The following is a 26,436-nucleotide window of genomic DNA, read 5'->3' as shown; positions in this document are numbered from 1 at the left end:
AGAATCTGTTCTAATTCTAATATAATTTTTTAAGTAAGCTTTTTTCTTGAATTTTTTTTAACATTGCCTTTTATTCTGTTAATCCCTTCACCATTTGAATTGTTTATTGATTAATCAATCATTTAAAAATTATTATTTAGTATTCCTCTTTTACTGTTCATTAAATTTTCTAAATCTCAAACTCCCACATAACTCTTAACCCTTTCCACTCTGATATATATGAGACAACTTTGTTTCTTTAGCTCTGTCTTTATTGTAGCATGATGTATTGCGTTTTGAGCTCTTCACTTCATCAGATAAGTTCTGTTTAAATGATTTCTTCATTCAGTAGTTCCTGCAGCAATCAGGCCTATGTGCAGCAAACTAAATGTAACTAGCTTTCCAATAAATAGAAAAAAGCCAGTTAATTCATAATTTAACGGGGGAATATTTGTCATAATATAAAAAATATTTGTCATATTGTGGCAAATATGCAAAAAGGAAAAAAGCATATGCAAAGACATCAGGAAGGGGTAAATACTTTTTCACTGCACTGTATGTGACCTCACATGCACATGCAAGAATCCTTGATCAAAGCTGCCAGATAAACTGCTTGCAGTGGTGGACGCCAAAGTAACATAGTATAAGTAGATTTTCAAAGATTTGGATTCAGTCCAAAACAGCTGTTTCTTCATCCCGCTCATTACACAAACACAGCTTTACAGTATTATATGATGTGCAGCGCTTCAGATGCTTGAGCTGTGAACACACATGTGAGTGGTTTATGTATAAAAACAAAACATAAATGGAGATTTATATTTTGTACCATATCGGCACAGAGAGAAGGAAGACTTCACTCGTTACTGCAGTTAAATTTATAGCTGCTTCTCTCATTTCTTAAAACACTTCTTGCTTAAACTGCATCAGGTAGATCACATATGAAAAATTGTGTATTTCATCAAAGATGTTTGAAGATGGTTTCTTCTGTGGTTGGAAAATTAAAGCGAGATCAATATCCGGCTGCCTTCCTTCCTCCGCACACGCCTAATGTGCATGAACAGATGAACATGTGTAAATCTCCTCTAGTGCAATCACTGACAACAGCTTTAAGAAAACACATTTAAAATGGTTATTTTTAAACTCACAACAGTTTATTAATGAGATCATTCCTAATGATAGCTGAGCTATTTTATTTACCTTCAGCTTTAATTTGAGTTTATTGTGTGAACTTGCAGTAAAAGTGAGACTCAGGTTAAAATGTCTCATATCACCCAACTTGAAGTAGATAACAGGAAGTTGGTGAAGTGCAGCTGAATTTAGCCCTTCTGCTAGCAGAAAGCAGCTCAGCTCAAACCCTCTATTTAAGATGTTTGGGACAAAAGCAACCTGCAATTATTTAAATATGTAAATGCTCGGCACTGTTACTAGCTAGCTCAAAAGCAGCAACATGAAGTGGAGAAAGACACCAGAATTTGTAGAAACATTGTTTTTTTATTATTTTGTTTTATTTTATTTAATCTCAGTGAAACATTTCTAATTTTACTCAAAATAACAAGGATGACTTGAATGATGGACAAAATCATGCTCCCTCTGATTCATTATGAAGGAAATAAGTATAAAGATAAAAACATACAGCTAAACACAGCTGTAATCGACACATGAGCGCAGTTCAGGAGGGTCAAAGCACCAGGACTTTAAGATTAATCAGACCTACCTCCTGCTGTTCTGCAAAGACTCCTATATCTCATATCCACACAAATAAAAAATAATTATACTCACAATTATGTTAAGTACATTAAAATGGGTTTCAGCAGGACAAAATACAATACAATTCCCTAAAGAGTGCATATTGCCTAAAGAGGCCTTGGGCTTCTTGTTAGCTGTAGTAAGATTTTATTTCTGTAAAGTTAGACTGATTTTTTATTTATTTAATCCTGTCTGGCAGCTGTTGCCATCAGAACTATGATCAGAGTGCACTTGTGGTGCAAACACATTTTGCTTTTCCAAGATTGCCTCAATAAATTCTGCAATGTTCCTCTTGTTGAGGTCTTCAAGAAACTAGTTACATGTGTAGACAGGAAAAGGAAGTCCACTGTCCAAGGACACTACTTGTTTCATCTGTTGCATCATTCTTTATCAAAATGCAAACACAGCTATAAACAGCAGTATCTTCCTAAAAGCATTAAATATGTACACTGAAGACACACATTCATGTTCATACTCTACTTTTTCCTGACTGTGCTGTATAGTGCTGATGAATACTCTGCAGCCTGTTGATCTCTTAATCTGTAAAGGTAAAAACACACTCTCAGAATTACAAAGATAATATGATTTTAAAAAAGCTCACAATATCAGTAACATTAATTAAGAAAAGAAAAAACTTAGTGTAATGCCAAAAATAAACAAATATAACAAGCTGGAAATATTTCCCCAGTGTTTCACAAACTAAGTGTCCTCACCTTTGGGTGCTGTTTAATCTGACCACAGTGTAGTCCACATCTGTTACTTCTTCATCCTTTTCTTTTCGTCTTTTGGTCTTAATGGGGAGAATGTTGTAGTAGTCGTGCTCTTCTGGCTTCTTTATGAAAGTTACACTGGAATAGCAAAGATCATCCTGCTGCTCCTCTGCTGCTCTACTCTGTGCTGAAGCTGGTGGAGCTGAAGGGCCGCCACGCTCCGGACATCCACTTTGCGGAGCGTTAAGTGTGTAATAATAATATGCATTTTCCTGAAATGCAAGATAACCATAAAAGGTGAAGTATTATGGTTAAACATCCCTCTGTCCCCTGCTGTCTGAGCTACACCCTCCCAAACTTTGTATTTCCATGTATTTCTCGAGAGGTTTAAATTCCCAGCAAAGGAAGAGAAATGCCACCAACAACACTATTAAACAAAAAGGTGTCCTTTTCTCAACACATGAAAATTAATTACAGTTAATCACTGTCTCAATGAAAACAGCAGACTTTACATTTTATGAACTGTTCATGTACATTTTCATATATGAGAGAACTAAAGGTACCCACACACTGTACAGTATTAGAAATCAATCATTAGATCCACACTGTGCAGTGTGGATCTAATAAACCTGGGAGGGACATGAAGTTTGAAGCATGTAAACTATACAAAGCTGCATCATCAAACTTCTGTACTACAACAGCCAAATTTACACTTTCCAAAGTGCAGTGTATGACAAAAGTATGTGGACATGAACAACGAGATTCATTTACAAAAATGGTCTTTTTCAGGTTCATATATGTATACCTAATACCTGACCTCTTCTTCCTTACCTCTGGTTTGTTGTCTGGCCTCTCTCTGGATGAATTTGTTTTAAAGCACCCTTTTCTTCTGTACAGAAGGACGAATGAACATTTCATTTTATTATTACTTGAAATCAATAAAGAAACATTGATTTTAACAATATAACTGAACTGCTCACCTAATGAATATGATTCCAGTGATGATTATGACAGCCAGAAATAGAACAGTGATTGATGCAACTGCAGCTGTTTTTTTCCATGAGTCTAGGAAACAGTGACCAAACTGAAAACTTGTTACTGGATTACATGATTAAGGGTCCCATAAGAATGGACATAGAAGATAAAACATAACAGACCAAAGTCTTAATTAATGACTAATTTTGAGTATAGTTCTTGCCTAATGGCATACAACAGTTACAAACTAAAAATACTAAAACTAAAATCAGGGCATTTTTTAACAACTCAGTTGTGTCACTACCTTGATTGTTCCTAATGCCAGGAGAACAACTGACTGTGCTACAGATCAGAGTCACTGGACTGCCCTCACCGATCTCACCAGACGGACTCACTGTTACAGAGGGAGGCTTTTGAGGATCTGGAAGAGATGTGGAAACAATTACAAGAAAAAATGCAACAAGTATGTATTCAAATTTGGTGTTCATATAAAAATGAATCTTTTACTTTAAATATCCATACATTATATAGCAGAATCTACAATCCTAGATTTTAAATGCCAAGATGACTCTGTTCTGCCCCTTTCACAGTAACATGTTACTAAGTTACAAAGTAACATATGTATTCATATTACATTTTTCAGCAGCGCAGTAATTTAAAGTGTTACTGTTCTTAATTCAGGAATTACATTACAGTTATAATATGTCTTTATTTGTGTTACAAAGGTTCTTTGGCTGTCTGTGCACAAGGCAGCTAGAAAAAAACATACATCAAACAAGCATGTTTTTTCTACCTCCCCACAGATTTAAGTTTCTGTCTGGGTGGAGGAAGTTGTTGGAGGGCATTACTTTTTATTGCACAGGAGTGCAAACTGCATGCAGGACCAGTGTTGGGCAAGTTACTTTGAAAAAGTAATTAATTATAGTTACTAATTACTTCTTCAATAAAGTAACTGAGTTAGTAACTGAGTTATATTCTAAAAGTAATTAATTACTAGCAAAAGTAACAATTTCACTACTTTTAAAAAAGTGTTTAACCCTTCAGGGTCCAGGGTGTAATTGGCCCTGACTGCCATCCGTGAGAGCGCGCACATCTGCTTAAAGCTGTAGCGCCCAGATTACTTACGTAGACAGCTACTGCCGTGCAACTAGTATAAGGTGCAGTAAGCTGAACACAGCTTCAACCATCTGTTTGTTGAAAAATAGTAACGGACCGCATTTTCTTGTTAGTAATGGTAACGGCGTTGTAACGATAGAAATAGTAATTAGTTAGATTACTCGTTACTGAAAAAAGTAACGGCATTATTCCCATCACTGTCCAGGACACAAACCCCTGTTTCTTTGTGGTATTGTAAGAAAATTCTGTAAGTTCACTCACATTTCACATTGATGAAGATGGAGTCAGATTTTTTTTCGCCCAGCTCATTCTCAGCTGTACAGTAATATTCTCCAGAGTCAGAGGGCTGGATGGAGCTGAAGATGAGCTGTGAGTCTTCACTGAGATGTTCATGATCTTTCTCCTTGTACCAGGTGTATGTAGCTGCTGGGTTAGCATCACTGCTACAGGTCAGAGTCACTGAACTGCCCTCCACTATCTCAGCAGAGGGACTCACTGACACAGAGGGAAGCTTTGGAGCATCTGGAGGAGATGTGGAAACAATTATGGCAAAACTTGGAGCAAATTTAAATTCAAATTTGGTGTTTAATATAATAAATGTGAAGAAATAGGAACAAAATCCTTTTCTTTATCTTTAAATATCCATGCATGATATAGTAGATTTTACAATCCCAGAGATTTAATCTTACAAACCTTCTTTTCTCCCCATGTGACAATGTCAGAGTATAAACCCCTGTTTCTGTGTGGTATTATAAGAAAACTGTCTTGACTCACAATTTACATTGATAGAGATGTAATTAATTATTGGCCATTTGCCCAGCTCTTTCTCAGCGGTACAGTAATATTCTCCAGAGTCAGCAGACTGGATCGGGTTGAAGATGAGCTGCTGTTCTCTACTGATCAGACTTTGTTCCTTGTACCAGGTATATTTAGTTGGGTTAGCATCACTGCTACATGTTAGAGTCACTGGACTGCCCTCCACTATCTCCTTAGAGGGACTCACTGATACAGAGGGAAGCTTTGGAGCATCTAGAACAGAAAATATTAACATTAGATTATTAATTAATAAAAGTTCAAATATTTGAAAAAATGTCAAAGTAAGAGTTAAAAACATTGACTTTTATCGTTATTGTTATATCATTATTGCGTCTTCAAATTATCTCTATTATCTAAATTTGTTGTCCTTCACTTTCATTTTAGTCTGTCACATCCTCAAGTATGGGGAAAGACAAGCCTGTAATTATTGGTTACATCTGTTATCCTCAATATATTAGGTTAATGTTTTGCATGAATAGACCATGCTGGATTTGTCAGTTGTTCCATAAACTGGATGTACACATGACAGTCCATGGACAGACCTTTGTAGACAGTCAGAAGCAGATCCCTGCACATCCCTGCTTATTACACTGCTAATCAGTTCCTCTAAAGTAAAATAAGCAGGATTAAATGTACATTTATTTGTAACTTCCAAAACAAAAAGAAATCACTTTGATGTTCTCTGATCAGGATCAAACCACTCTTCAGTGCAATGACTGACTCTAATTCATGAGCCTGACTCCACTCATCTTTAAACTGTATGTACAGTATTGTGAATTCTACTGAACATCTTAAACAACATTTCAGTGAACAAAGAAAGCTGAGGAGCTGAAAATCATGATCATCAATAACACAGTGAAGTAAACTTACACACAGGATCTGAGCGATAATCTTCGTGTCCTTTGAAAGCACAGGAGATGACGTCTCCAGGACTGAACAGATCTTGATAAGAACTTTGTTCAACCATAAACTGATTGTTTTTGAACCACACAAACAAAAGATGACCAGCTGGAGTGCAGCTGCTTTCACACTTCAGCTCTGCCTCAGTCTGAGACTCATGGACTGATATTATTCTGCTCACCTTCACCTGCAGAGCTGTGTGAAATAACAAAAATAGTCACATTATTAATTAAATGACTTAACTGAATGAAATATCCATCAGTGTGTGTTGATCAGTACCTGTGACAGTCAGAATTGTTCCAGGTAAACTACTCCCCCATTCAAATCTTTGTGTTTTGAATTTGAAGTGATACTGGGCTGAATCACTCTCTGTCAGGTCTCTGATTCTCAGAGTGGAGCGTCCTGTCACTGTTTCAATCAGCTCAACACGACCTGCATACTGGGAGTCTTCTCTGAGGTCCTCAGATCCACGACCAGAACGGAACCAGGATGTTGATTGGATTTGTCTTTCATAGCTGTTGTAAGTAGAAGAAATGTCCACTGATGAGCCTTTGAATGCACAGATTCTTCTGTTACTGTAATTCACTCTGTTGCACCGTTCACCATATATACCTAAACAAAAAGATGTATTAATTGACAGGAAGAACATGATATTAATAATAGCCCAGATTAAAAGTTTTAATGTCGATAAAGTCTCAAAGTGAACTCACAAACTAACAGAGAGTGAAAATCCTCAAATCCTTTTAAAGCACATGAGTAGCTGTTTGAAGTGTCATATGACGCTTCATAAGAAGAAGAGGTGGCTCCATTCACTTGTTGTCCATTTTTGTACCAGACATAAGATGAAACATAAGGATTACACCTGGTGACACAATCCAACTTTCGTCCAGTGGACACTCTGACCTGAACATCTTGACCAGTGGACAAGAAACAATAAATAAGATGTCAGTCACTCTCACACTGAGGGAGACAGAATAGGGAATGTAATTCACAGATCTATCAATTTGTGGAAAAACAATAAATCCCCCAATGTCTAAACATGAAATCATTTAAAGTTTGTTTGTTTTTTTGTTTTAATTAATAAAAAAAAACAATAATACTAATAATTATTGGATAACATACAAATGGCATATTGAATATTGAATATAAGTGTGTGTTGATCAGTACCTGTGACAGTCAGAGTTGTTCCAGGTAAACTACTCTTCCATTCAAAGCTTTGTGTTTTGAATTTGAAGTGATACTGGGCTGAATCACTCTCTGTCAGGTCTCTGATTCTCAGAGTGGAGCGTCCTCTCTCTGTTTCAATCAGCTCAACACGACCTGCATACTGGGAGTCTTCTCTGAGGTCCTCAGATCCACGACCAGAACGGAACCAGAATTGTGATTGGATTTGACTTTCATAGCTGTTGTAAGTAGAAGAAATGTCCACTGATGAGCCTTTGAATGCACAGATTCTTCTGTTACTGTAATTCACTCTGTTGCACGAATCACCTTGATAACCTGAAACATAAAATGATTTTGAAGTCAGATTTGGAAAATGGTTACAGTGAGTTTGACTGTTTTTATTCAGATGTATGCAGTGACTCTGTGAGATGGTTTTATATTACTGAAATACACTCACACACTGATGGAGAAGGTGAAGCTTCATGATCTCTAAAAGCACAGGAGTAGCTATCTGTAAGCTTCAGATAGTGTGAATACCAGTAATGGTTACCAGTAGAAATTATCTGTCCATTTTTGTACCAAATGTAGGAGGGACGATCATGTAGTTGACAACTGCTCTGACAAGTCAGTGTTGCCCAGTTAGAATGTGATGATTTTTTCACGTGTACCTGAAGAGCTGATTATGTGAAGAAAGAGTCAAATCTGAGCAGAAACTTAATTACTCATTAAACATCCATATGCAAACACACACGGTCATGTTCATAACAAGTTTGGACTGATGTGTAAATAAAAATGTTACCTGTGACAGTCAGAGTGACTCCAGGTAAAACAGTAAAATCACCCCGGTTTGTTGTGTATCTGAACTTGTACACAGCTGAGTCGCTCTCTCTCAGGTCTCTGATTGTCAGAGTGCAGCTGTACCACTGAGAACTGTACGACACTCGACCTGAGTCTTTTTTTAGATCATCGGGGTTATATTCAATACCTTCAGTGAGCCAAACTTTTTTTAACAATTTTAATGGGTATTTGAAAGAGCAGCCTATGTCCACTGTTGATCCTTTAAAAGCACAGATCTGAGGTGAAGTGTAACTCACTCCATTATTATCCTGACTCTGTACCCCTGTAACACAGAACACATCAGAATCAAAATCCAATCATCCAAAATAAATAAATCACTTTAACACTGTGATAAAGTTCTGGTTAAGATGGGATTATTATGCACTGGGAAAAGGAACAATTACACATCAACCCATCTTCCTCTACTTCTTCTAAACAGTAACTCTCTGCTCTAAAAAGGTTGTGCGTAGCTCAAATCACTCAAGCTGCAAATCTGTGTAGGTCCGTTAGTACAAATAACACAATTTGAAAAATTTGGGTTTATTGCTGACCTTAACATTCATAAAATTGTTACCTATTAAAGTGTCTTTAATTCATTAAGATTCATGAGATCTATCATATTGTTATTATACTATTATTTTTTTATTATATACAGTATCATATAAAGTTACCTGTATGTTTTATAGGTGATAATTCTTATTCATCTTTCTCTCTAAAATTCAATGATGCAAAAAGTAGGAAGAAAATAATTTTCTAAAATCTGCATTTATGTACTATAGTTAAATACAATTGCTTAGAAACAATGAATAAATCAACTATATTTTTTTAATATAATACAGACATTCTGTAGCTTTATACTCTTACATAGTGTGCCCTTTTGCAGTGGCTGACGGTGTGAAAGCCAGAAGCAACTCTTCCATGATCTTTTTCTAAAGGCATACATTTAATGAAATAAGAATATCTACTGTGTTTCCAACTAATTATATAGCATCTGTATGTATTTACTAAAAAATGCATTTCTTAAGTATTATACATGAAGCCATTGAATTTGTGACCACCAGAAACAGCTCTGGTATCAGGTTGTAACTGTAGATATAAATCAAATATAGAGATACACAATACCTGATAAAGAGAGAAGGAAGAGAACAAATCCACTCGCTGCTGCACTTAAACTCATCGCTGCTTCTGTCATTTCTTAAATCACATCAACATGACGAATACTGTTCACTAGTTAGTCTTCACCAGATGCTGAGGTGAGATGAGATGTCTTCTGTGGTTGGAAAATATAAAAGTGATATTAAACTGTCTTCCTTCCGCAGTGCACGCTCAGTAAGTGTAATAGGATGAAAGCCTGTAAACTCCCACACTGAAATGAAGAAGTGGTTTTTATACAGTGCTGCACGCAGAATGAACTTCTTAAAAACAAACACAACATATTTTAATCACTTTTTAATCTTACAATTCTGGTCCAGTTTAATAATGCAATCATATAATGACAAGACCATGAGTAAACCTTCTATAAATCTGTAGCTTTAATGTAGGTTTACTTTGTGCAAAACTCACCTGGCAGAGAGCTGAGAGCAAATCTTTAACACAAAATGTCTCCTTTATAAAAAGAACGAGTGAGTCAGCTACAACTACTTGAATGACAGTTAGCAGTCTTTCTGTTAACATGCTGGCTTTAGCTTATCAGGCTTCTGATGATGATACCAGCTTAGCTCCATCATGTAATTATCTCTCTAAAAGTCCAAGAACAAAAGCAACCTGCAGTAGCTTATATATTTAAATACTTAATGTGCTTCATGAAAGAATTTTCATTTCTTGCCTTATCTCCACAGTGTTACATTAAAATAAGTATCCATAATGTAACTGAAATTTTAACATGGATGTCAAAATAAATATATCCTGTGTGGGGCCTGAATGATTCACATACTTGTCGAGAACCCCGCTGTATGTGATTCAGGAATTCATTTTCTAAGACGATAAGAAACCATTAGGTGTAGATTTCAGAGAGGGCGAAGATGATACGCCACCTAATATTTATAATACAGAATACGTCCAACATGTGTAGGATTTTTTTTTCTCCAAGTGTAGTGATCTATTTAACCCCTAAACGTGAAATTTAAGTACACGTTAATATACCACAGACCCAACCTTTTCTGGTGCACCACAGTGTTTCTGATACTGAAGATAGTTTTCAAGCTAAAACAGTGTCAAAAACCACCACTATGCACACAATACCACCATGCAGAGTGGTCTTGTACTTGCTCTTCTACTCTCAGTTGGCAGCCAAGCAATTGTGTATTATCACAAGTTTATGGACCACAAGCAATTACCATACTTATCAGATAAAAAAACCTTAAATATTAGTCCCTGCAAATCTGCCCTTGATTTTGCACTTTGGGATTCTTCGGTGTTTCCACCAGGTCATCCCTGTTTGTGTTTCACTAGAGTCTGAGGAAAACCAGTTTTTAATTTGGATGGATTACATTTATTTAATCACATAGTCATAATAATGCATAGTAATTCTAAATAATTAAATACAAATTTGAGTGTGACCTCTTCCATGTAGTAATTACTCTCCTAATTAGCAAAAATTAACCAGCTTCTAGTGGATGAAACATACCCAGAATGGCTAAACCAAAGCTGGACAGTCCTGATCCCCAAGGATCCCCAGAAAGGACCAACTATTAACCAATAACCTGCCTCAATAAAACATGGACGCTCCTGTCCTGTAATAGGGCTAAGATGAACAGGCACATGGCTCACTACATGAGCGGGACATAGAAGGGAATAGGCAGAGACACCAGAGGGGCAAAACACCTCCTTGTTGACGGAGCAGTCACTTGAGACTGTAAAACCAGACTGACCAACCTGTGCACCGCCTGGATTGACTACAAGAAAGATGATGATTTAATGACTCAGATGGATCCTGGATTGCCTGGAACAGTAGAAGATCAACCCGAGAGCCTTCATTACTGTTATGTATTTAGTAAAATCAGTTTACAGTTTGTGGTACTACTTTCTGTTATAAAGTAGAGAACACAAAGTGTGGTGTATGTGCGCATTGATATGCCTGCGCCTTTCCTTAGACTGGTTATTAAAGTAAATTACCAACAACTAAAAAGGCGTCGTTACTTACCAGTTAAGTTATAAGAGAGAATATAACAGACTGGCGACGAGGATTAAAACGGATCCCCGATGTGCATTGGACGACAGAGAGGGGCAAATCCTTGTGAAAGTGGCCAAAAAGACACGAAAAAGGTTAGGGCCAAAACAACTAACCCTCCGTGTGGATGCTAGCTCACCTGCCTAAAGAGAGGACGTGAGTAACATCAATTCTTTTAAGTGAAGGACGCTTATAAAAATACCGAGAAAATGTCAGGAGGCGTCGGACAAATGGACGTTTTTGATAATGGCACAGAGGATTGGACAACATATGTAGAGAGAGTTGAACAGTATTGTCGGGCTAACAAAGTAGAGGATGAGAGGAAAGTTGCTGTGTTACTGAGTGTGATGGGAGCGAAAACATACAACTTGTTGCGCAGCCTCATCACACCGGCCAAACCAGCTGACAAAAGTTTCAAGGAGATCACAGAAGTGCTCCAAAAACATTTCCAACCGAAGCCACTGGTTATAGCCGAACGTTTCCGATTTCATAAACGAAATCAACTAAAGAATGAGTCCACATCGGAGTACATCGCGGAACTCCGGCGGCTGTCGGAACACTGTCAGTTCGGGGAGGGGCTGTCAGATGCGCTGAGAGACCGTTTCGTCTGCGGCATGAACAATGAAAGCACACAGAAACGACTTCTCACAGAGGATAACCTCACTTTGCACCGTGCATTAGAGATAGCGATATCGATGGAGACAGCAGCAAAAGATGCCGGAGAGCTTCAGGGAAAATGCACGGAGCCGTGTTCTGTAAATAAAATACATCCACAGCGCAATAATAAATTACCGATGTGCTTCAGATGCGGCAAAAAGTCACATGACGCTGCTAATTGCTGGTTTAAAGAGAAAGAATGCCTGCAGTGTAACAAAAAGGGGCATATACAGAAAATGTGCAAATCAAAGCAGTATGATAAAAAGAAAAACAAAATGTGGAAAAGAGACAGAAAGCTGCATGAAGTAAACGAGACAGAGTCAAATGATTCTGAGGAGGATTTGGCATGCCTGGAACTGTACACAATGCAAGAGAAAGATAATGATGCAATATGGCTCACACCTAAAATACAAGGGATTGAGTTACAGATGGAACTGGACACTGGGTCTGCTCTCTCACTGATTTCATATGAAGATTACAGAAACAAATTCCCCAATCTGAAACTGAAGCACACCTCAGTGAAACTGAAAACGTACACAGGTGAAAGAATAACTCCTCTGGGAAAACTAAAAGTGAAAGTGGAATATGAGAAAAAGAAATGCAACCTGGAACTTTATGTTCTGAAAAATGGAGGTGTGCCATTATTTGGGCGTGACTGGTTGAAACACATCCACCTCAACTGGAAAGAAATAAAGTCAATGAGACTGGAACGAGGCCTGAGTGCAAATTCTGTGGATGAAAGACTGAAACAGATCCTTAATAACCATGCTCAGGTGTTCAAAGATGGAATCGGCACCCTGAAAAATATCAAAGCACAGATCATACTAGAGGACAATGCAAAACCAAGATTCCACAAGGCACGCCCTGTACCTTATGCTTTACGCCCTAAAGTTGAAGCAGAGCTCCAACGCTTGGAAGAGCAAGGAATACTCACCAAGGTGGAATGGTCAGATTGGGCTACACCAATAGTATCAGTAAGCAAGAAAGCAAGTGACAGTGTGCGGATCTGTGGTGATTTTAAGGTTTCAGTGAACCCAGTTCTCCGCATAGATCAGTACCCACTTCCACGGATAGAAGACATATTCACAGCAGTAGCAGGTGGCAAACACTTTTCAAAAATTGACCTTGCCCAGGCTTATCTCCAGATGGAAGTAGAAGAGACATCCAGGAAATATCTGGTAATAAACACTCACAAAGGCCTATATCAGTACAACAGACTGGTATTTGGTATCGCCAGTGCCCCAGCAGTATGGCAACGTGCCATGGATCAGGTCCTACAAGGCATTCCAGGAACACAGTGTTTTCTGGATGACATAATCGTCACTGGTGTTGATGAGGAGACTCATCTGGCTAACCTAACAGCAGTCCTGGCCAGGCTAGAAAAATATGGACTGAGAGCAAACAAAAACAAATGTGAGTTCTTTAAGGATGCCATTGAGTATTGTGGACACAAGATCGACAGACATGGGCTCCACAAAACCAAGGACAAAGTTGAAGCAGTCCTGAAGGCACCAGAACCTAAAAATGTGAGTCAGCTACGCTCTTTCTTGGGCTTAGTTAATTATTACCACAAGTTTCTACCAAACCTTTCAACAGTCCTGCACCCGCTGAACTCTCTGCTGCAACAAAATGTCAAATGGAAATGGACAAAAAACTGTGAAGAGGCATTCAATGGCGCTAAGCAGCTCATTACATCAGAGGAGGTTCTGACACACTTTGACTCCAATCTACCACTTCGCCTCGCCTGTGATGCCTCACCATATGGCATTGGTGCTGTGCTATCTCACAAAATGCCTGATGGATCAGAACGCCCAGTTGCCTTTGCTTCAAGGTCCCTAAATGCAGCCGAGCGCAACTATGCGCAGATAGACAGAGAAGCACTCAGTCTAGTGTGGGGAGTGAAGAAGTTTAATCAGTATTTATATGGACGACACTTCACCCTGATCACAGACCACCGACCGCTGGTGTCCATCTTTAACCCTCAGAAAGGTATTCCAACCATGGCTGCGGCACGCTTGCAGCGATGGGCTTTGTTCCTGGGTGCACACACCTACACCATTGAGTTCAAAGGGACAAAGTTACATGGAAATGCAGATGGACTTTCACGTCTTCCACACATGCAACCCACTGAAGAAATGACTGATCCAGCTACTGTGTTTCACGTTACACAAATGGAACCCCTACCTGTCACAAGTGCTCAGGTGAAAAGAGAAACGAGCCGAGACACAATCTTGTCCAAAGTATACGATTTTACTGTGAATGGTTGGCCGTCCTGCACTGACACTCAGTTCTCTGCGTACTCCACCCGCAAAGACCAACTATCCGTTTGCCAAGGATGTGTTATGTGGGGAACTCGTGTCATCCTGCCACCCAAACTACGTACAACGGTACTGGACTCACTGCACAATGGACATTTAGGTGTGGTTAAGATGAAATCTCTTGCTAGAAGCTATGTTTGGTGGCCAGGCCTTGACTGTGAAATAGAGAACATGGCTAAATCCTGCACTGGTTGTCAGCAGACGCTGCGTCAGCCTCAAACAGCACCTGTACACGCGTGGGAGTGGCCATCCGCTCCATGGCAACGCATTCATATAGACTATGCTGGCCCATTTATGGACCAAATGTTCCTGGTTGTGGTTGATGCTCACTCAAAATGGCCAGAAATCTTCCCCGTAAAGCAAGCAACGGCTGCCAGCACGATCAATAGCCTTCGGTCACTGTTTGCACGCACAGGTCTGCCACAACAGCTCGTAAGCGACAATGGTCGTCAGTTTACTGGAGAGGAGTTCCAGTGTTTCCTTCGGAGTAACGGCATACGACATATCACTTCAGCTCCCCATCATCCTGCAACAAATGGACAAGCCGAACGGTTCATCCAGTCCTTCAAGCGGTCAATGAAAGCCAGTCGCACAGAGGGGAAGCCGCTACAACAGAAAATAGACAATTTCTTACTGGCTTACAGGAACGCCACTCATGCAACAACTGGACACACACCTGCAATGCTCTTCATGGGACGGAATCTGAGATCACGTCTAGATTTGCTGAAACCAGACATTCGCAAGGATGTCCAAGATAAACAGTCTTCCATGGTGGAAGCAACAAGAAACAAAACCAGATTCTTCAATGTTGGACAAAAAGTTCTCGCCAGGGACTACAGAGACCCAAGTCAGAAATGGCAGCCTGGCACGATTCTGTCACGGACCGGACCACTGACATACACTGTAAATGTTGGAGCCAACTTAGTCTGGCGTAGACATGTTGATCAGATTGTAGATGCGGAAAGTCACATGGTTCCACAGCAACCTGAGAGCACATCTACACCTCAAGATTCAGAAGAGTTTGCCCTCGCTTCACCACCTGAGGTTCAGGATTTACGTGAAACTACCAATGCTCAAACACCTGAACTTCCCACACAGAGCACTATGGAGTCTGACCAAACAGGCAGACGGTACCCTGAGAGAAATCGCAGAGCACCTCAGAGACTGAACTTATAGGTTTCAAGTTAATTTTGTAGGAAAGCAGTTCAAATGTTTAAGAGGAAACAACCTACCTCCATGTTGTAAATCACTGAGTAGGTGTCATATTTCAGTTCAAGTTAAATTATTGGTTTACAGCATTTACCTGAAAATATTTTGATTGTTTGATACCTATTGTGTTCATCAAAGTTGGATGGGAGGAACTGTTATGTATTTAGTAAAATCAGTTTATAGTTTGTGGTACTACTTTCTGTTATAAAGTAGAGAACACAAAGTGTGGTGTATGTGCGCATTGATATGCCTGCGCCTTTCCTTAGACTGGTTATTAAAGTAAATTACCAACAACTAAAAAGGCGTCGTTACTTACCAGTTAAGTTATAAGAGAGAATATAACAATTACGAATTCAACAGGGATGTGGCCAACAACACTAGAGGCCAGCAAGTCACTGTCAAGGATGCAGGATTTACCAAGGAGATGCTCTGTCCCCACTCCCTTTCTGCAAAGGCCTGAACCCCCTTAGTCAAATCATCAATGAGACTGGCTGTGGATACCAGCGACAGCATGAAGAAATCATTAGTCATGTCCTCAACATGGATGACATCAAGCTGTGTGCCAGGAGAGACATTAGTTCACTGATCCACACTGCTGGATCTAGTGTAACAACATTTGGACTCGATGAGTATCGTTGGATGGGAAAAAAGTAGGGAAAGTAGTTAGAACTGGGGCAATTGTATTACCACAAGGCAGCATAGTTGGCATGGAAGATAGATGCAAAGACCTTGGAATCCCACAGGCAAATGGGACTCATAAAGAGGCCACTAGGAACGCCACAACTGCCAAATTCCTGCAGAGAGAAAAGCAAGTCCTAATGAGTCAGCTGAATGAAAAGAAAAAGATCTGGGGGATCAACACCTACACACTGCCGCTGATCAGATACTCTGGGATAAAAACCTGATCACCTGAGGACACAGAACCTACTGACATCAAGACAAAAAAGCAAGAGACTGTAAGCTAAGTGAATGGAAGGAGACAAAGAGTGTCAGACCACTATCCAAGATGAAACAATAAAGATCCTTGAGTACATCAGGAAGATGGCAACAGCTGATCACATACTTAGTGAATACCTCAGACAGCAGAAACCCAAGAAAGAAGAGCAGCAAAAGGATGAACCATCAAAGAAGCACAGGCCCCTGCACAGCATGTACCACCAGCAGATAGAAGAAGTTGGTGATATTGAAAATCCTGCCAATAGCTTTACAAAGCCGGACTAAAAGATAGCACAGAAGCACTAAACACAAGCTTGATAGAGGCTGGGGTCTACTGCAGCAGACAAGAACCCCAGGTGCAGGTTGTGAAAAGATCCCCCTGAGACAACCCAACAGCAGGGTGCAAGATGCTAGTAGGCAGGACATACATGGAACACCATCTCAAAATGATGAGTAGGTCTTATAAATGAAAGTAATGCACAAATTACATATTTAACAAACGTATTTTCTTAGTGATAATTTGAGTGTCGTCTGGACATTCCAGATTTTTGTTTCTAGGAATCTAATGTTTAAAATATTATGTGCTTTACTGTTGTGAAATACACTTATGTATCTATTCAGAAGTTGCCAGTAGTTCACTGGTTTTGTTTTTACAATGTCAAGGGCTTTTTTAATTTGTGCAAATATAGGACTTTAAAGGGCTGCCTGAATTTTGGTTATATTTTAATTAGCCAATACACAGATGTGTTTTAATACATCTGTCCCAAATTACAGATTATAAACTTTGGACCATAACATTTTTAAGGAAATCAGGGATGGCAGGGCAGAAAATATTCTAATATTTAGATGATTTAAATGTTTAAATGTTTAATATTTAAGTGTGTGCATGATCAAGAATGTGCACACATTTAACTAAATTATTTTCTGAGCTATAATTAGAGCACCACCTGGACACTCCAGTATTTTTTCTGTTTTGATAGAAAAGTTTAGTGATAGTTTTTGTGGTGAAGCCTGTCATATTTGTTCAATCCATCATGAAAGTTAAATAAAAATAGCATTTTGTTCATTTGTCACTAAAAATTAAATATTAAAAAGTATCTGAGATGCTTTATTTTTACAGTATTGTATTTGATCTTTTCTTTTTTTCTATTTATCACAGAAAATACACACAGACTATAAAAATGCTACCAAAAAAGTAAGTTCACCTCCAAGTCTATGCAAAAATACAAATAAATAATCAGAAGATAATGGACAGGTCAGCAGGGAGTGTTTTACTCCTGCAAATCTACATGATGGGGTTTTGTGTGATACCAGTCATCCACTGGGCCGGCTTAACTACTCACTGCAGTGATGTCTTATAAGCAACACAAGAAGTCTTTCTGAAGGTTTTCACTCCACACCTGCAGGTGGTGGTGTTGGTCCTAGTTTCTTTAGCCTCCTCAGCAAGAGGAGTTGGTTGATTTGTATCCAAACGAGCATACACTGTTAACTTACTTTGCACATACACAGTGTAACAGTATCACAATATGGCAGATCAAGTAATAATGTGAGCTTAGAATGTTTTATTATATTAATCAGGTTTTGTTGACAGTGAATTACAGTACAGATAATTTCTCTACTGTTCCATTACTTCTGGTGTAGACAGAAAAAGAGAGAAGATGATATTATTGCCATTAATACAGATTCACATAGTAGAAAAGCTAAAAGGCTTTACATAGAAAACACCAGCAGTTTACATCAGGATATTTAACAGGGTTTCTTCACACTTAATGCTAGATTTCCTCATTGAATTGTTCATGACAGCACATTTGTCTAAACAGCAGATAAAGCAGGAATCAACACATGTTCATGTTTTACCACCAAGCAATGTGGAAACTGTTGAGTAGAAAACAACATGTCGAGTTCTTTAAGAAGAGTTACACCAAAATATTTGTTTTCAAAATTAAATGGCTTTTTCTGTCTATGAGATGCAAATCAGGTCATTGCAAGCTCTTTTCCTTCACATTAAGTTTTAGGATTGCTTATTTTTCTTTTCTAGTGAATTAAAAACAAGTTTATCGTGTTAAAATCTCCCAATTCTTTTAATCTTTGGGCTGAAGGAAGGACAATACTCGGTGTATAAATGCTCAATCAACAATTATTTATTTCCATACAATTTAACACTTATGAGCACAAACCATCCGGATGGGGAGACATGCATGAAGAGGGTCACAGCAAATCTCAAAATGGTGGAGGGTTTCACAAGCTCTTATAACCTCCGTTGGCCCCCACCTAGTCATAAAATCTAAACCTTCACATGTTTCTAACTCCTAGCGGGCCTGAGTTATGGCCTTGGCTCCCTGTCTTTCTGTTCTCTGTAAAGGTGGGGGTATGGAATGTGGTGTGTCTCTTCTATTATCAGCACAACAAGGCCTTCTGCACACAATATTCTCTTCTTAGCTCAGCACTATGAAATGCCAAGAAACAGTGTCACACATTCAACAGTGTCAAGTAATACAGGTCAATCCAATAGATCTAATGATTTTCACACTCTTTTAAGTCAGAAGTATAATGCAAACTAAAACTACATACTGATCACACACTCTATACTAAGGGGTATAATATGACCTACTGCAGTATATTAATTCAACAGATATAAGGTAACATATGATAGCATAATAATCTCACAATTCCCCCTTTTGATCTCTTAAACAAGAGATCACTTACAACATACATTCCAGTGTTGCAAGGTCCAGTTCTTCTTGGTCCTCAGACCCGTCCCTCAACAGAGGCATCATAGCACCCGGGCCCTCCGGCCCTGAGGCCACGGCCCTGACAATGAAACCACAAGTGTTCTGAGGCAAGGGATAAAACAACATCCACATGTCGTAAGAATTGCAATGAAAACCGACAGTGAGACCATAATTGACATAACAAAACCTTTCCATTGCCCAAAAACAGAAGTCATCCATTCCTCCAGCGGGTTCTCAATACCTGAGTGTTCATGCATATTTTGGGCCAGTGTTCGCAGCCCCTCTAGAGCCTTAGTTATCGAGCCGTCTGGAGCAGTATTATTAGGGATAAAAGTACAACACATCTGTCCGAACATAGCACACACGCCCCCCTTTTCCGCCAGGACCATGTCAAGCGCCATCCTGTTTTGCACTGCCATCAAAGAAGTGGGACCTAATTGCTCTGCTAACCCTTCAATAGCATCGCGCGTTAAATTGGCCAACCTGAGAACGTTATAATGCACATAATTAATTCTATCAACATTTTTGTTGGGGGTGATAGGAAAGAAGGCCCAAATTATGGGGATGTTTTCAAAACCGGCTGCTATCTGATCTACTAATTTGTACTCATTTGGGACACCTCGTGGCACACCTATAGAATCTATATAAGTGGGTGAGTTAGCAGTTAAATCAAAAGACCAGGATGATCTTTTAAATAACACATGACGTCTACGCCTAATCGTGAGTTGTGCATTACCATTCGTCGCCGTGGGTTTAATTTTCTCCCCGATTAACAGCAGAGGTGCTCCTAGTCTGACCATAGCGCAAACACCAAAAGCTTCCTTTGGTATGCGTTCGTGCAGACTCCCACCTCCACAGTAACAGTACAAACCAGCTCGAGCCCAGGTACCAACGTACGTGGCGCCCGCACGCGACGCATTCCCTCTTCCTGGATACGTCACCGTACACCAGTCAGCCGGGATCTCTCCAGCGTCATACTCCTGCTCACCCGGGCCGCCTGCTGTAAAATTGAAACAAGTGTAATTAGCTTTCCGGGGTGTAAACGGTCCTGGCACGGTATTATTATCTATGGGAGGAAACAAAACGGATAAAGGAGCACATTTCCCTGAAGATACTGCTCTACGAGTAAGTCTATGCATACAATCAAAACCCCAGTGGTCAGTAAATAAATGTGGGCGTGCAGTAGCACATGCCACACAATCAGACACATTCTGTTCTTTTGCATTCACGATCAGCCAATCCAGCCATAGGTTGCTATCTACATATCCTGTGGCACGAGACATCAGCTGTCTAGGTTTCAATTGTGTGTAGTCCACCTGCATTACCTTAGAGTTGGAAGGGGGGTCTCCCACAGGTGCGGTGTCTGTGCTGGATACATTACCTGGTGGATCTTTAAAGTTTATTTTTATCACGCCCATCGGGTCTTTGCCTGAAACATCTACACCCAACAATAAATAAAATACTTTATCTGCTGTACTATACCGCTGAGGTGTAATCCACCACCCACCAATGGACATTGTAATTGGATTTTGACTGCTGCTAAAATCACGCTGAATCGCAAACCCCTTCCATCTCCCCTGTGGCTCCCACCCTGGGCCTGTGTAGGCTGTCACCATATGCCACACAGGACACGGGGAACGCCCCAATGCAGTGGGATGGCCTACAAGACAGGAGTCAGTTAATTGCAGGTCATGACATGTCCAAACTTCATATCCACACCAACTAGGACTATCATCCCCACATTTTATCACGGAACAAAGATCAAAAGTGAAGGCTGTTGTGGATCCTCTAACATAATCCACCTCTATGCCTCCATAATGCAACAAGCAGGGATCAGATCTCTCACCTACATCGCGCTTAGGTCTGGTCACCTCAGGGTCCACTGGAGGAAGAGGAGTTGGATGAGTTCTGAAGCTGGGCAATTCACATACTAGGAAAATAATAGTTACCATGACAACAGTGATTACAGTTAACACTCCCATCCCCCTCCAGTTTTCCCAAAGCTTTATTGTTACATTATAGTTTCCCACCCCCATTTTGGTGGCGCCTTATTCCCTCAAATGTGCCTAGACTAGAACCTCTGTCTAAGGAGCTTTCAACCCTTATTTTATTGCTGCAGCTACCAGTGTCTTCTCAGCTTCTTTCTTCGACCTCCGGGGTTAAACTACCCTTTGGTCGTTGCACAGATCAGGGGATTATTCTGCCCCTTTCTCACTAAGATCTGTGTGTTTTGGGGTCACAGCCATGTCCCCCTTTTTCACTAAGAGCCTCTCGGACCTCCTAGGCTCTTCTGCCGCCGCACACTGGCTCCAGTGATACCAAGTGTCACCTTTGCCTCTCAGCTGGACCGCATGAGAGGTTCGAGCAGTCACCTCAAAGGGTCCCGTCCACCTTGGCTCGTCCCACTTTCGCTTATACATCTTCAGCCACACCCACTTCACCTCAGGCGTGGTCACCTCCTTTCCGGTCGGGTCTCCCACCTGCGTAGTGAAACTTGAGACAAGAGCTTTTAGTGCTTTAAACTGTTTAACATGTTCTGACACATTTATTTTCTCTCTCAACTCTCTCACTCCTGCTGCAGGGCCTGGAAATTGTCTCCCTGTCAGCAGTTCATATGGTGTAAATCCGATGCTCTGATTAACTGAACACCTCAAACTCATCAGTGCTATAGGAAGAGCATCAACCCAATTCATGTTTGTCTGTGCACAGATTTTAGCCAATTTATTTTTAAGATTTTGATTCATTCTCTCCACTTTTCCCTGAGATTGTGGGTGATATACAGTACCATATCTATGTTGCAACCCCAGCATGCATTCTACCTCTGCAAGATCTCTATTTTTAAAATGAGTACCATTGTCTGATCTTACCTTCTCTGGAAATCCATGCCAGGGGACATAATGATTTACAAGACATTTTATCACAGATTTACTATCTTCTCTACGTGTCGGCCACGCCTCTGGCCAGCCGGTCAAAGTGTCCACACACACCAACAGATATCTAAACCCTCTGACTGTGGTTATCATGTCTGTGTAATCAATCACAATCTCCTGTCCTGGTCTCTCTGGGAGAGGAAACTTACCCATTTCTGGTTTCACGGTGGGCTTTGGATTGTATTGCCCACAAATCAAGCATGTTCTCACGTGCTCCCTCACCATGTTTTTCATGTATGGGTGCCACCAATGACACAAATCCCTCTCCATTTGGGCTACTCCTACATGTCCTAGCCCATGAGCTTCTCTGATCCTCTCTTGGGCCATTTCCGCTGTGAGGACTGGCCGTCCATCAGGTCCTCGCCACAACCCTTCTGATTGTACAGCCCCTCTCTCTCGCCACATCGCCTTTTCCTCAGGTGAGGCCCCCTTTTGAGCTTTTTCAATGTCCTCTCAATCATGGGCTGGCAGGTTTTCCCATTCCATCCCCATACTCACCATTTGTTTTCCTTCTTGATATCCTGCCACCCGTTTTGCTTCTTCATCCGCCGCTCTGTTTCCCTTTGCCACCCAAGTGCTAGAATCATCATGAGCTTTACACTTTATGATGGCCACTTCCATGGGTTCTTTCAGAGCCTCCTCCAACTGTTTCATCTCTGGCTCATGTTTAATTGGTTTGTTTGTAGCTGTTCTGAATCCAGCCCTCCTCCATTGTCCAATTTCCACATGTGCTGCTCCGAACACATATGCTGAGTCTGTGTAGATGTTCACTCTTTTTCCTTTTCCCAGCCTCAGAGCTTCTATCACTGCAATAAGCTCTGCTCTCTGCGCTGATTGAGGTCCTTCCAGCGTTCCTGATTTCTCCACTTGCAGCTGGTTTCCAACTCCTTTCACCACTGCATAACCTGTTTTTAATCCTTCAGTCGGATCCCTGAAGCAGCATCCATCTGTAAAATAATCTTCTGCACCATTTACAGGCTCTGCTCTCAAATCTGATCTTACTTTCTCTTCCACCTCTACTATCTGTGCACAGTCATGAGGCTCTCCCACTCCCATCTGATCTGCCATGTTAATTCCTTCATGTGTGAAGGTCAAGTTTGGAGACTCCAGAATCTTAGTCAGTCTCTGTTGTCTCAACGGGGTCATTGTGAATACCTGTGAGTTCACATAGGCCACCACACTGTGTGTAGTTAGCACTTTCAGTGGGTGTCCACTCACTATGTGAGACACTTTCTGAATTATTTTTGCTACCCCCGCCGCATGCTGTGTGCATGTGGGGTGTCGCTTCTCCATATTATCGAGACCAATGCTGATATACATCAGCACTTGTCTTCCTCCCCCTTTTTTCTGAAACAATACTCCATTCACTACTCCATTTGTTTCAGAAACATCTACAAAGAAGTCTGAGTGATAGTCAGGGATTGCTAAATCCGCTGGACGAGACAGAGCTTGTTTAAGCTCAATGAATTGCATCTCAGCTTCAGTGGTCCAGTTCAGATTAGTTGTGAGATCTCTCATGCCATGTTCTTTCACCAAATCCCTCAAAGGATTGGTTTTGCCCACATAATCAGGAATGTAGTGTCTACTGTACCCTGTGAGTCCAAGAAATGACAACATTTCTTTAACTGTTCGTGGCTGGGGGTGTGACATAATTGTTTCCCTCTGGGATGCCAACATGCCCACTGTTTGCATTGCCACCACGCGACCCAAAAAAGTAACTTCGGTTCTGACAAGCTGAAGTCTGTCTCTACTTACTTTAAAGCCAGTTTTGGCCAGCTGACGAAGCACAGTCATCGTTGCCTGAAAACAAGCATCAGCTGTCGGAGCGGCAATCAGCAAATCGTCCACATACTGGATCAGTGTGCATCCTTCAGGCAGTACACATGGAGAGAGGGCGTTTTTCAGTACCTGATTAAAAATTCTAGGTGAAAGGGCAAAACCCTGCGGCAACCGAGTGTAGCGCAGCTGCTGGCCCTTATAAGTGAATGAAAAAATGTCTCTCAAAGATGGATGTAATGGGAGACAAAAGAAAGCATTTGCCAAATCAATACATGTAAACCACCGTTGATCCAGGGATAAATTAGTCAAAGTTGTGTAGGGATTCGGTACAGGTACTGTTGGTGTCTTAAGGACAGCATTTATTGCCCTAAGATCATGTGCCATGCGATACTTGCCCGTTCCAGGTTTCTCCACTGGGAGGATTGGAGTGTTCCACGCAGAGGAAGACGGCTCCAACACACCCACCTGCAAAAGCCCTGAGATTGTTTCTGCAATCCCATTCTCTGCCTCTTGGCTGTGTTTGTATTGTGACCGCCAAATTGGGGTGTTATCTTTTAACTCAAACGTAACCGGAGAACAATATGTTAAGCCCACATCGGTAGGGCCTTTAGACCACAAGGTGTCAGGGAGTTCAGTTAAGCCTTTAACAGCTTCCTCATGATCTGATTTCTCCCTGCCATGTGTTCGTCTTAGATGTTTATGTTCTAGAACACTCTGATCAGTGGCCGTCACAGAAATCCGATAAGTTTTACAACTGGGTGAGTAAGTGACATCAGTGAGTTGTGTTTGTTGCCAATCTGTGGCCCTTCTGGCTGTTCTAACCATCGGGCCTAAATCTTTTGCTTGATGACCCACATGTATTGCCAGCGACACGTGTGGAACTGCTTCATCCCCCATTCTATACCAGTTCATTCGGTCTTCAGGGAGCGCAACAAACGCTGCTACTCCAGCCGAGCCAACATAGATATCCTGAGAGTTAAGCTCCCAGGTTTTCTCATCTAAACACTCATAAAATAGATCCTCGTACCACTCAGTGTGCTCGCGGTCATAGAACAAGGTCACGTGGTAGGGGTCACGCGGGGGTGAGTAAACAGACATGGACATTATCCAGGGGCGCCAGAGTTGGTACTGTGCCAGAATTCCATCTGATGTGGTCAGCCTCGCCCAGTAGATCTGTGCTGTGCGTTCACAGTCCTCTGATAACAGCCACTGTCCTTTCATTCCTGATTGCAAACATGACAGCTCAGTTCCATCTTTCAAAGTCACTGTTAATCCATCTGCTCCACACATAATCATAGCTCCAAGCTTAATGAGCAGGTCCCTGCCCATCAGATTGACTGGAACTTGTGAAGAGACCATGTATGAATGTGTCAAGGACTGCCGTCCTAATTCAGTCTTTAAAGGGGCGGTTACTGGCAAGGTCATTGGTACCCCAGAGAAGCCAATTACACTGATGCTGGTGTCTGACAGTGGGATGTTTTCAGGAGCAGTACGAATGGTTGAGTACGTTGCTCCTGTATCCACTAGAAAGGGCAGGTCACGTCCTTGAACCCTCAGTGGCACAAGGGCCTCTCTGTGGGGTGTGTCAGTATTGTTCTTGTTGCCAGTCTTCCACTGGATATTGCCCAGGAGGAGCCATCTGTGGGTTTGGGGCCGACAGTCGTCCACGCCCCCTTATGGCTGGAATTGGCATGTAGTATTGTTGAGGTGGTTCAGGTCACTCTCGGGCCCAATGTCCAGGCTGACCACAGTTAAAGCACACATTGCCCGGCACATATTGACCTCCTCCAGGCGCACCCCTTCGTCTGCCCATGCCGCCGCCTCCTCCTCGTTGACCACCACGTGAACCCCAATCTCCTCTACCGACCCCACGGCCACCCGAATTTGGTCCCCGAACCGTTCCCCATGTGTCGGCTGGAAAAACATTAGGGTCTAACTCTGCCCCCCCCATTTGCTGGTAACCTTGGGCCACCATTGCTTTTACTATTTTATCATCTCTCTTTTTCTCATTTGCCTTCACTCTCGCCTCACCCAGCTGCAATTTCAACAATTGCTCTTTCATTTTATCAGTGTCCTCATCTTTACTCATAGCTTCATCATATGCTTTCTGCAGGCGGTGCACCAGATGTTTCTCCCACACGTGAGACTCCGCTCCCTCCATATCTAGGTTATCTAACATAGCCGCTCTTACCTGTTCGGGCACACCTTTTAACACAGCTTCTCTGAACCACAATTGTTGCATCCCCTCTCTACCAGGATGCTGGCCAGTTCTAAGGGCCTACGAAGCTTTAGCCTGTTCTATATACTCTCTTGGAGCTTGATCAGGCTTCCACAACAGTTTCAAAATCTTAGAAGCATTAGGAGTGGGATATTTCTCTCGTAATGCACCAGATATTACATTCACAACACGGCAAAATGGGGTGCTGTCAACCATCAATGCAGTACCTGCTATTGATAGGTTTA

The 26,436-nt window shown here is 41.1% G+C and overlaps 1 protein-coding gene across 2 annotated transcripts in view; it reads right to left on the bottom strand.

The window, feature by feature from the left end:
- Positions 1 to 1,473: 1,473 nt before the first annotated feature.
- LOC102083017 (B-cell receptor CD22) overlaps positions 1,474 to 26,436 on the bottom strand; it is a 75,627-nt gene continuing 50,664 nt past the window's right edge. Inside the window, exons 1-14 of one of the 2 annotated variants that reach the window (XM_019360372.2) lie at positions 9,366 to 9,634; positions 8,206 to 8,526; positions 7,864 to 8,082; positions 7,410 to 7,742; positions 6,953 to 7,153; positions 6,522 to 6,854; positions 6,213 to 6,437; positions 5,301 to 5,555; positions 4,788 to 5,048; positions 3,715 to 3,831; positions 3,416 to 3,500; positions 3,267 to 3,324; positions 2,439 to 2,707; positions 1,474 to 2,265 (exon numbers count right to left, since the gene is read on the bottom strand). In XM_019360372.2, the coding sequence (XP_019215917.1) occupies positions 2,202 to 2,265; positions 2,439 to 2,707; positions 3,267 to 3,324; positions 3,416 to 3,500; positions 3,715 to 3,831; positions 4,788 to 5,048; positions 5,301 to 5,555; positions 6,213 to 6,437; positions 6,522 to 6,854; positions 6,953 to 7,153; positions 7,410 to 7,742; positions 7,864 to 8,082; positions 8,206 to 8,526; positions 9,366 to 9,435 (2,811 nt within the window). In that variant the 5' untranslated portion in view covers positions 9,436 to 9,634 and the 3' untranslated portion in view covers positions 1,474 to 2,201. Of the gene's footprint in view, positions 2,266 to 2,438; positions 2,708 to 3,266; positions 3,325 to 3,415; positions 3,501 to 3,714; positions 3,832 to 4,787; positions 5,049 to 5,300; positions 5,556 to 6,212; positions 6,438 to 6,521; positions 6,855 to 6,952; positions 7,154 to 7,409; positions 7,743 to 7,863; positions 8,083 to 8,205; positions 8,527 to 9,365; positions 9,635 to 26,436 lie in introns of those variants that run through there. The other variant, XM_025907936.1, reaches the window with a different exon arrangement.

Source organism: Oreochromis niloticus, linkage group LG6 (genome assembly GCF_001858045.2).
Source record: "Oreochromis niloticus isolate F11D_XX linkage group LG6, O_niloticus_UMD_NMBU, whole genome shotgun sequence".
Classification (NCBI taxonomy): Eukaryota; Metazoa; Chordata; class Actinopteri; order Cichliformes; family Cichlidae; genus Oreochromis; species Oreochromis niloticus.
The sequence above is the reverse complement of the archived record's forward strand: the minus strand, read 5'-3'. Positions and strand labels throughout refer to the sequence as shown.